Source organism: Mercenaria mercenaria, chromosome 14 (genome assembly GCF_021730395.1).
Source record: "Mercenaria mercenaria strain notata chromosome 14, MADL_Memer_1, whole genome shotgun sequence".
In the NCBI taxonomy this organism is placed as follows: Eukaryota; Metazoa; Mollusca; class Bivalvia; order Venerida; family Veneridae; genus Mercenaria; species Mercenaria mercenaria.
Window position 1 is genome coordinate 49,097,319 of NC_069374.1, and position 12,408 is coordinate 49,109,726.

General features: G+C 35.8%; 2 protein-coding genes across 9 annotated transcripts in view; one reads left to right on the top strand and one right to left on the bottom strand.

Moving 5' to 3' along the window:
* LOC123527519 (ABC transporter F family member 4-like) overlaps positions 1-12,408 on the top strand; it is a 182,739-nt gene that overhangs the window by 95,743 nt on the left and 74,588 nt on the right. The gene's annotated exons all lie outside the window — the stretch shown is intronic.
* Positions 1-12,408, bottom strand: part of LOC123527516 (uncharacterized) — a 148,588-nt gene that overhangs the window by 41,494 nt on the left and 94,686 nt on the right. For all 8 annotated transcript variants that reach the window (XM_053523444.1, XM_053523447.1, XM_053523446.1 and 5 more), the window contains exon 7: positions 3,410-6,278. In XM_053523444.1, coding sequence (XP_053379419.1) covers positions 3,652-6,278 — 2,627 coding nt within the window. In that variant the 3' untranslated portion in view covers positions 3,410-3,651. The remainder of the gene's footprint in view (positions 1-3,409; positions 6,279-12,408) is intronic.

The following is a 12,408-nucleotide window of genomic DNA, read 5'->3' on the forward strand; positions in this document are numbered from 1 at the left end:
AGTAGGTCACTAGGTCAAGGTCAACTCATGTCAAGGTTCATCTTGCCACTCAAAACCATACATGTGGTCAAAATTTAAATGTTGTAGGTTATTGACAAGAAGTTTTTAAAAGCTTTCCCTATATAAGTCTATAATTATGAACCATGTGACCCCCAGGGCGGGGCCATATTTGACCCTAGGGGGATAATTTGAGCAAACTTGGTAGAGAATCACTAGATGATGCTACATTACAAATATCAAAGCCCTAGTCTTTGTGGTTTGAACAAGAAGATTTTCAAAGTTTTTCCCTATATAAGTCTCTGTAAACCATGTGACCCCGGGGCGGGGCCATATTTGACCCTAGGGAGGTAATTTGAACAATCTTAGTAGAAGCACACTAGATGATGTCACATACAAAATATCAAAGCCCTAGGCCCTGTGGTTTTGGACAAGAGGTTTTTCAAAGTTTTTCCCTATATAAGTCTATATAAATCATGTGACCCCCGAGGCGGGGCCATATTAGACCCCAGGGCAATAATTTGAATCATCTTTCACTAGATGATGCTTCATACTAAATATCAAAGCCCTAGGCTCTGTGGTTTTAGACAAGAAGATCAGAAACCATTTTCACTGTTCCTGGCCAATGTGACCTTGACCTTTGACCTAATGACCTCAAAATCAATAGAAGTCATCTGCTGATCATGACCAACCTAACTATCAATTTCCCTGACACTAGGCCCAAGCGTTCTTGAGTTACTGCCCATAAACCATTTTACTGTTCCTGGTCAATGTGACCTTGACCTTTGACATACTGACCTCAAAAATCAATAGGGGTCATCTGCTGGTCATGACCAACCTCCCTATCAACATTCATGATCCTAGGCCCAAGCGTTCTTGAGTTATCATCTGGAAACTGATTGGTCTACATTCCGACCGACCGACATCTGCAAAACAATACACCCCACCTTCTTCGAAGGGGGGCATAAAAAGGGGCATAACTATATCAAATTCAAATCAGAGTTATTGGGATTGTTTCTCCTGGTGTAGACTTTGAAAGTACATAACTATTGTGACCCTAGGCCTATGCGTTCTTGAGTTACCATCCGGAAACCGTTTCACTGTTCAGGGTCACTGTGACCTTGACCTTTAATATATTGACCTCAAAATTAATAGGGGTCATCTGCTGGTCATGACCAACCTCCCTATCAACTTTCATGATCCTAGGCCCAAGCGTTCTTGAGTTATCATCCGGAAACCGTTTTACTATTCAGGGTCAATGTGACCTTGACCTTTGACATACAGACCTCAAAATAAATAGGGGTCATCTGCTGGTGATGACCGACCTCCCTATCAACATTCATGATCCTAGGCCCAAGCGTTCTTGAGTTATCATCTGGAAACTGATTGGTCTACATTCCGACCGACCGACATCTGCAAAACAATACACCCCACCTTCTTCGAAGGGGGGCATAAAAAGGGGCATAACTATATCAAATTCAAATCAGAGTTATTGGGATTGTTTCTCCTGGTGTAGACTTTGAAAGTACATAACTATTAAAAGTTTAAAGTCAAAAGCTTTGAAAGTGGCAGAAATAATTCACTTTATAAAAAACTTTAACCAAAACATTCTAAGATAAAAGGGAAATAACTCTGTTAAAATTCTAATTAGAGTTATGGGGATTGTTTCTCCTGGTGAAGACTTTGAACGTAAATAACTATTTTAAGTTTCAAGTCAAAAGCTTTTATAGTAACAGAGATATTTGAATTTGACTTTATAAAAAAAACTTTTTTAAAAATCCAAGTCAAAAAGGGGCATAACTCTGTCAAATTCAAATCAGAGTTATGGAGATTGTTTCTCCTGGCCAGTGTAGACTTTGAAAGTAAATATCGGTTTTAAGTTTCAAGTCAAAAGCTTTGACAGAGCTCTAGTAACAGAGATATTTGACTTTATAAAAAACTTAACAAAAAAATCCAAGTTAAAAGGGGGCATAACTCTGTCGAATTCGAATCAGAGTTGTTGGGATTGTTTTTCCTGAATGATACTTTGAAAGTACATAACTTTAAAAGTTTCAAGTCAAAAGCTTTGAAAGTGACAGAGATATTTGACTTTATAAAAAAAACTTTTACCAAACAATTCTATGATAAAAGGGACATAACTCTGTTAAAATTCCAATCAGAGTTATGGGGATTGTTTCTCCTGATAAAGACTTTGATAGTCCTTTACTATTTTAAGTTTCAAGTCAAAAGCTTTGATAGAAACAGAGATATTTGACTTTCAATGAAAAAAAACTTTAAAAAAAATCGAAGTCAAAAAGGGGCATAACTCTGTCAAATTCAAATCAGAGTTAAAGGAATTGTTTCTCTTGGCCAGTGTACACTTTGAAAGTAAATTACTTTTAGATCTATAAGTTTCAAATCAAAATCTTTGATAGTTACTGAGATTTGACTTTAACAGGTCTAGGAAAGTGGTATATTTACAGATTATCCGTAAATTTACAGATGATATATAAATTTACAGATTTTTTGATCTGTAAATTTACAGATTGTGTTTATGAAAATTGATAAAATTACATTTATTTCCAAAACCGCAGCTTAAAATTAATTTGTTTATTTACAGAATGGACAAATTAACATCATTTGTGTGTTTGAGCCATTTTTATTGACTTTGAATTTTTGGCATTTTCAAAAAAATCAAAGTCAACAGAAATGAGTGAAAGTTACAATTGACCTTTATTTATGTGTACCATAAATAAATCAATTAATTTCAAGCTGCGATTTTGAATCCAAGTAAAATTTTAGCAATTTCCAAACATTTGATCTGTAAATTTACAGATTGAAAAATCTGTAAAATTATAGATTATCTGTAAATTTACAGATAATCTGTAAATATACCACTTTCCTAGACCTGTTTAATGTCTTTATCAAAACCTTTAAACAATAAACTCCAAGTTAAAAAGGGACATAACTCTGTTAAAATTCATAGCAGAGTTATGGGGTTTGCTTCTCCTAGCGAAGACTTTGATAGTTAATAACCATTGTAAGTTTTAAGTCAAAAGCTTTGACAGTAAAAGCGATAGATCTAGCCTATTTGACTTTAGTAATAACATTATAATAACTACACAAAAATACTAAGATAAAAAGGGGCATAAATCTGTCAAAATTGAAATCAGAGTTATGGGGATTTTTTTCTCCTGGTGTTGATTTTGATAGTAAATGCATATTCTAAGTTTGAAGAGAGATATATGACTTTATCAAAAACTCTTACTATACAGTAATGGTGTTTGGAAATTTTAGTTGTTTCGCCCTTGTACAAAAACAAAGTGTTTTATTCTGCGCCTACATACTGTACACATCAGTTCTGTAAAATGTAAATAAATTTTAAAATAAATACATTTGGTAAAATCAATAAAAACAATATAAAATAACTTACTTGTGTCAAATAATGAAGAATATCCATCTTTTCATCCATGTGTACAAAACTATAGGTTCCATTTTTTAAAAAAATTCCTCAGAATTCATTTCCATGTGTATTTCACCGCGGCCATTTTTAACTCTGCATAAATATATACATGTCATATGTCACTGTGTATTGTTTTTATGTTACATATATTTAAATAAATGAGTAATGCTTTTACAAATATTTACACTATCAGTCCAAGTCCACTGGTTAACTTAATGTACTCGACTTCCAGCTTCAGTTGTTTGAAACTCAAACACGTACGTGTCGTACTGACTGATTCCATTAAACGTGACCACGAAATTCTCCGATGTTTTTATATATTTTTTAACGTCTGCAAATTCTGTTTCCGGTGTTATATTACAATCTATCATTCTTACTGTCACTGAGTGTGGAAGTTTCTCTACTACCTTAACTAGATTATGTAATGATGAACCAGACATTGTTACCTCATACAAGTAAACAAACTGTATATTCACCATTTCCGGTGACAGAGACAGTGACCTTTCACCTAGGTTGATATACCACAACGTAACTTCTTTCACTGGAACTAACAATGGTAATGTCTGCAGCAATGTTTCAATGTCACCGGAAGATTTTAGATAACCACACATAAATGTGTGTAGTTTACTGGCTGCTGGCAGCTCTCTCAGCAATGACGTGAACAGACCGGGTTTAGATAAATGTCCTACAGTACAATCCTCTAACGACGATACATTCACTTTTAATTGTGACACAGGTATATGGCTCAATCCTAACGTCCTTAGATCTGAATGCTGGGAAAAGTCCAAATTCATTTCTCCGCAGGAAATATCGTGTGTGACACAGTGTAAGTTGTACAATCTAATCTCCGCCATTGATTTTCTGTTTATAATATAATTCAGAAACTCCTTCAGCACATCGTGCTCCATCTTGAAACAATCGATATAAATTGCTCGTAACTGAGAAATATTCTGAAATGTTTTAGACAGTTCACTGGAACAAGAACTAAGTTCGGGTATAAAGTTATTACCTTGCCATGTATGTGATACAACAGTTACACATTCCAACGACTTGTTTGTCAACAACCGAATAATTTCCGCTTCCTTGCATTCTCCTCGGTAAAATATTTTCTTGACGCTGTGCAGGTCACCAAGTTCACACTGATCGATAAGTTCACGTAAACAACGAATGCCTTGTATTCTGATACTTAATGACTTAATATTTCTTTTATTGTGTATCACCAGCTGTTTTAAATTCAAGAAGTGATTTTCTTGTTGACATTCTCCACCGATGATAAAATCCTGGAAACAAAGAGAAGTGTTGTCCGGGTTTTCTTTCAAACAAGAAATGTACATGTTTTGTATGTCTCTCAGAGGATTAACGTACCTGGAATCGTAGTTTGTCATAGATCTGTATGTTCTCGTTTTTTGATCTTCACTGATTACAGACATTAATTCGCGTGATATTGAAGACATGATTTCTGCATTCATTCCACTGGTGAAAACAAACACTGCCGACATATCAAGAATATTTTGTACACTGTTAAATTTTTGTTTGACTATTTCTTTAACATCATTTTCATTTTGGGAGCAAATGTACAGGGCACAGAAATATTCTTGTACTGTTTTGTGGGAAAACGAAACTTTATAACTTTCACTGGCTAATTTTACTTCCTTACTTTGTGTTAATATTCCTGAGAGAAGACATAACTTCAAATCATCTTTGCTTAAATATCTTTCAGTGGCCGACTGACTAAATACCAGCGTGCTTTCACGTTTTTCACTGAATAATGTTTCAAATGCTAATTGTCCTAAAGCTTGCAGAAGGGTGCAGTTTTTCTTACAATGTACATGTTCTCTGAAATATTGTGGGATATCACCTTGGGCCGGTTCGCGCGCCTGTAGCAGGGCTGTATATTTTTTAAACGTTCGTTTCAGGAGCAGTTCAACAATTTGGCAGTACAATACACATTTAGATCTTCCTAGATCTATTCCATCACACCATAAACACAGAAGATACATCAGTAGAAGCGGAATTACTTCCAAATCCGAAATGCCTTTACGTTTCACAGTGGTATTAAAGTCCTGAATGTGTTTTTCTTCGTCATTGTCACCAGTCAGAAGTGAGATTACATTTTTCTTTAAATCTTTAGCAGACGTATTGTTAAATCCGACAAGTTCCAACTTTTGATCTATTTGACTTGAACTTAAACTGATGACACTCAACTTCCACGGTCTAGTTGTTGTGAGGATTGTACATGATTCCCTAGCTTTCCTGTGTGGAATGTCACTTGGTCCTAGCCTACAAATGGTCTCAGGGTGTATCCACTCATCTAAACCGTCCAGAATTACTAAGCCTTTACCCTTAGAAATAATAGTTTCTATGTCGCTTACAGTTACAGAAGTGTGCGCCAACCGCGGAATTACTTGTTTAACGATCATCTCATCAATGTCGCATTCCTTAAAACAATCGCGCAATGACAACAAGAACACAAATTCAAACTCTGACATTGCCTGAATATCTTCCTCCTTAAAGAATTTTTGATCACTTTCGATACGCTTTTTGGCTTGACACCAGGTCAAAACGAGTCGCTTACTAAATGCAGTTTTCCCGAACCCAGCATCTGCAGTAAGGTAAATTTCACGACACGTTTTGTTTTTCTTGTAGAACACATCACGCAATGAGGTGACCTTTGATTTAATTTCGTTGCCACCTCCAAACGACCTCTGGATTTCCACTGAATTGATGTCCGGCATGACGTAAAACTTCAATAGAGGAGTGTCTTGTTCTTCTATCAGGGGTGATAGAGGCAGTAAATGGTACTGATGCCTGTAGAGGGCTATCAAATCTTCCTTCAGATCTGAAATATTAACAAACGTGTTACAAATTATTTCATTCTCTTAAAGACAAATTTTCTTTATGTAGGAGAACATATAAAGGGTGAAACAAAAGGTTATTATTATATAAGCTCCTTTGAAGAATGTATGGATTGCAGTTTTATTTTAAGAAGTTCTGCAACACCTATTCTCGTCAACAAGAAGTTCATTGTCGCTTAATGGATTGTAAAATATACCTCGCACAATGGTATATTATATATGTATGTGTTTGTGTCAGATTAATCATATTTGAATTATCGACATAGTTTAAGATTAAGGCTGACCATTAAACACATGTAACAGTTACAATATTTAATGCTTTAAACCCTGCATTTATATGTTTGACCAGCATAATATTATGTCAGATAACGTAAGCCGATTAGAATTGGAACTCTAACAAGTGCGTTGCAGGTGCATGATTCAGTGGCCCCTATACAACTGTTACTGCGCATATAATTTGTTTGTTTGGTTTAGCATTGCTCATTCTATATACTGAGAATACAAATGCGATGATAAAATCCTGGAAACACAGAATTCACCCACAGTTATTCAAGAGATACAGCTACATTTCTTGATGTTAATATTGGCAGAACTGTAGATGGCAATTTTGATTTTTCTGTTCATGAAAAAGCAACCAATACACATCAATACATTGAATTCTCATCCTGTCACCCTCTTTCATGCAAGAAAGGGATCCCATATAGCCAAGCAAAGCGATACAGGCGTCTCACTTCTAATGATGATTTGTTTACAAATGAACTGGAGAAATTGCGAACGTATTTCCAAAATCGTAATTAATATCTAAGTCGGATATGATGATGCTTTAGCTAAAGCATCAGCATTGTCAACCGAAGAAGCCATGCCCATTCACAGGCAGAACACAAATGATATCTCCTTTGTTTGCGTATACAACCCATCCCTACCAAACATTGGTCAGATCCTTAATACATATTGGGGACTTTTTGAGCTATCTGAGAAAAGCAGTGTACGAAGCCTGGTTCAATGCAAACCAATTATTGCTTATAAGCGACCTACAAATCTCAGTGATCTTGGTTCACAGTAGCCTGGTGTCTTCGGATGTAAATGGTGGTGTTCTTAAATGTAATAGAACACGGTGTTCTCATTGCGCTAATATCACTGAATCTGCACAGTTTACAAGCTCTCAAACTTTGAAAACTTACGATGTTAAGCAAAACCTTAACTGCATGTCTGAAAATGTTATCTATTTAATCACATGCAAAAAGTGTAAGTTACAATATGTGGGACAAACACATCAGACATGTTCACAAAGAATGAACAGCCATAAATTTGATATTAGAAATTTTCCTGATACTCCTACAAATATATCTGAACATTTCAATTCTGAAAATCACTCTGATAGTGATTTTTCTTTCATGCCAATCGACTTGGTAAAAAATGACTGGTTTAGGCTTGAAAGAGACTCGTTGGATTCATACATTGAATACAGCCTGGCCTCATGGCAAGAATGCTAAAATAATTTTTTAGTCTTTCATTTTATCACACAGATTCTTCCTAATGTATTTTTGCATATTAGTTAGTTTTCCTTGCCTGTATTAATATTATTTTTGCTTTGCAATTTTTGCAGGGAATAAGTTTCTATTTTTGATCCTCCGCGCAGTCTGATCAGGATCCATGCTGTTCGCTAACAGTTTCTCTAATTGCAATTGGCTTTGAAAGCGAACAGCATGGATCCTGACCAGACTGCGCGGATGAGCAGGATGGTTTGGATCCATGCTTGTCGCAAACCCACTATGTTGGTTTTCTCATGTCGCGGCTCTTATGTGAATATTACGCCAAAATGGGTAACGTCATTTGACATCGTCATTGACGTCTTACTTTCCTGTGACATCATATTGTATTGTTTTTATACTCTGATGAAGTCCAATGGACGAAACATGTTAGTTTTGAAGTAAAAAAGTATATTTCTGGAGTTAGTTCTTCACTTTATCTATTTCATACTACCACTATTGTCATTTCTAACTCTACACTGCGACTACAAATGCCTAAGCTGTCATTGCTAAGTGTCTGTAATGTAACTATAAATGGCATGCTTCTACAGTATTGCCAATTCTCTACACTGCGACTTCAAATGTCAGTTGCTTCTACTGTTACTGGTATCATTGCTAATTCTCTACACATCGATTACAATGTATGTTCCTACTTCAACTGATGTCATTGCTAACTATTCTGCCGCTAACAATGCATGTTCCTATTTCCACTGCTGTTATTGCTAACTATTCTGCCGCTGACAATGCATGTTCCTTCTTCCATTGCTGTCATTGCTAACTATACTGCCACGGACAATGCATGTTCCTATTTCCACTGCTGTCATTGCTAACTATACTGCCGCTGACAATGCATGTTCCTATTTCCACTTCTGTCATTGCTAACTATACTGCCACTGACAATGCATGTTCCTACTTCCACTGCTGCCATTGCTAACTATACTGCCACGGACAATGCATGTTCCTACTTTCACTGCTACCATTGCTAACTATACTGCCACGGACAATGCATGTTCCTACTTCCACTGCTGCCATTGCTAACTATACTGCCACGGACAATGCATGTTCCTACTTTCACTGCTGCCATTGCTAACTATACTGCCACGGACAATGCATGTTCATACTTTCACTGCTACCATTGCTAACTATACTGCCACGGACAATGCATGTTCCTACTCCCACTGCTGACATTGCTAACTATACTGCCACGGACAATGCATGTTCCTACTTTCACTGCTGCCATTGCTAACTATACTGCCACGGACAATGCATGTTCCTACTTTCACTGCTGCCACTGCTAACTATACTGCCACGGACAATGCATGTTCCTACCATTGCTACTGCTGTAAATTCTAAAAAAGCTAATACGCGTAGATCCATGTCCATTTGTTTATCGTTATATTGCGGATTTAAGTAAAATTGTCAACCCGAATGGTATTCGAAACAACAAAAGTAGATTGGAAAAGAAGAACCGATAAAAAATATCTTTTTTATTCTATTCAGCAGCCGACACAGTCCCAACGCCTGTATATGTAAAATTTACACAATGCGACGAATCAAACACCTTTCTTTTACAGAAAAAATTACCGTGTCGTTTCTTCCGTAAAATCTACATACCTTTAATCCATAATTTAATTGTTTGAGTAATTATTTACAATGTTCTGTTGACTAAATTAATTCATAACCAGCGTTAAATGAAAGAAACAGCAGGTTTATAAATAGTGTCGCTTGACAGATGTCAAAATTTATTGAATCGGTATAAATAGAAACAAGGAGAAAAGGTAAACAACTTCCTCACGTTTTCCAAGACATGAATACGAGGTTAAAAGAACGTTTTAATACTTTTACAATCTCATATTTCTGTCTGCAATACCACATGCACAATTCTATCTCACACATGTGCCTCTCGGAGGATATTTGCTTGTCTCTAGGCCGCTTCTGTAAATTGATGTTACTTGGCGACAACATAATTGAAGCATTGCTTGTCTATGGTGGCATATTTCCGCCACGAGCTAGTTATAGGTAGCTTTCGCGGTACTTCAAAAATTATTTTCACAAAACGAAATGTTCTGAAATGATTATCTCAATAGTCGAAGGTTTCCTGGAAATATTTTTGTGATAATTTACTATATTATAATGATACTTTTTTTGTAAGTGCCCGCAACTGCCCTTTATTAGCTACAAAGTCATTTCGATACTTTCAGAAAAAAATATCAGGATATCTTGAACTTTTCTGAAAAGTTTATCTCAATATCCTAAAATTTTAAAGAAATACGAAGCATATCTATAAAAAAAATTATTGCTATAATTGTTTCCAAAAAAAAAAAAAATAAATAAAAATGCACTACATAGCTTTCAAACATCTCGTGGCAGTTCCAAGCATTAACGCGGAACTTTGCGCCAAAACATATTCTAGAAATAAATAAAAATATTCAGAAAATATTAATAATTATTGAAATATTTCCAAAAAATGAGAACATTTCCTAGAAAGTTTACAAAATTATCTTTATAGCTACCTAGCTATCTCACGGCAGAAACATGCCACCATATAAGTTATAGTAGAATATTTCATATGTCATGGTTTCAGGTTTCGTGAAGTTTTTTAGAAACTCTGATGTGGAGAAGTATGAAATCATAAACTTTACTATTTCTTACTGCTTGCACGAGCCCGCCCGCTTAGCTCAGTAGGTAAGAGCGTTGGTCTACGGATCGCGGGTTCAATCCTCGGGCGGGGCGTATGTTCTCCGTGACTATTTGATAAACGACATTGTGTCTGAAATCATTAGTCCTCCACCTCAGATTCATGTGGGGAAGTTGGTAGTTACTTGCGGAGAACAGATTTGTACTGGTACAGAATCCAGGAACACTGGTTAGGTTAACTGCCCGCCGTTAGATAAATGAAATACTGTTGAAAAACGGCGTTAAACCCAAAAACAAACAAACAAACAAACAAACAAATAGTGCTTGCACAATTTAACATTTTACAGATTTTTAAACTGGAAGTCGTAAGTTGGGAAATCGAGAAGTTCAATATAGCATTATTTTATGTTTTCTTGTAGAAAATGTCGTGAAATTCAGCTTAACATACTTCGCAATTATATGTTCACGCAGAAGCCACTGATCTTTGATGCTATTACATAAATAACATTTATTGAATAAATTGTAAATACAAATTAGCTATTCTACAAAATATTTTCACCGTACATATATATTTTGAGTCGTTTTTAAAAACGTGAAATATATTAATAAAAAATGTTTTACTTTCAGAATAGTTTTGTAACGTATTTAACAGTCTCCGGCTCTAGTTTTCAAATACATGTATACTGTCATTTGATATCTTATTATCCGGAAAATGAACCAGAAGTTGCAAAAAGAAAATTCAAAGTATAGTATACATAACTCGTGTATGCAATTCATTCTTTTTTTTTCATTTTTATTACAAACACTGGTTACTGCCTTATACTTGACGATTTGGACCAAAATTCCAAGTATTTGTTATTTGTTTTTTGTTCACATTTTCGATGACTTTCTTTAAACGAAGTAGTTTGATATGAAATGTGGGGCGTAGCTTGGCAAAGTTCAAGGTTCAAAGTCCCCTGTCCCGAATTTTTAAACTACATTCTGGAGCATTCTGTAATTTCTGTAACATGATTACACGAAAAATCAGGAAACTGATTTTTATATTTTGCCATAGAAAATAAACGTTTTCCTTCACTCCGGCCAGATTTAAACAGGAAATAAAGATGAATTCAATACCGTCAAGCGGCCGTAAAAAACTAAGGCCTACGAGGCGTACAAATGCAAATAAGAATTCACTCGAGTGGCAGTCTCAAAACACTTTACACGAAACTAACAATCTAGTGATAGCTCAAGCTTTCTCAGATATACACTATTTTATTATCCTGCATCGGAATAGTCGAGCGCACTGTCTCTTGTGACAACTCTTTTTCATTCATGCGACTTATTCTTAATCAATTGTAGAGACGTCCGTCACGAGCCGGGTTTCGAACATAATGCCTATATCAACCCGGAAATTAGTTAAATTTATGTTGAGAAATTTTATTTCATTTGACTAGTGCTAGGCCTTACACAGAAAGCAAATGTTCTACTTCCCATTTATACTTATTTCGAGGACATTTATTTTATTTATTTTGATAGGTTTAACGTCACACCGACACAATTAAAAGTCATATGGCGACTTTCCAGCTTTGATGGTGGAGGAAGACCCCAGGTGCCCCTCTGTGCGTCCTTTCATCAAGAGCAGGCACCTTGTAGAACTACCAAACTTCCGTAAGCCAGCTGGATGGCCTCCTCACATGAAGAATTCAACGCTCCGAGCGAGGCTCGAACCCGCATAGATAAAGGGCAATTGATTTGAAGTCAGCGACGTTAACCACTCGGCCATGAAGGTCGCTATTTCGAGGGCAAGTTGGGTCTTTAAGGCGTTAGGCTGAAAAAAAGATAGTGCCAAAATTTATACACCAAAATATACTATATATACTATATTACATAAATTTCTCGTTATTTCTTCGAATACAGTTAGGTTGTGTAAAGGTCAGAGTATCAGAAAACGGAAGAAAATAAAACA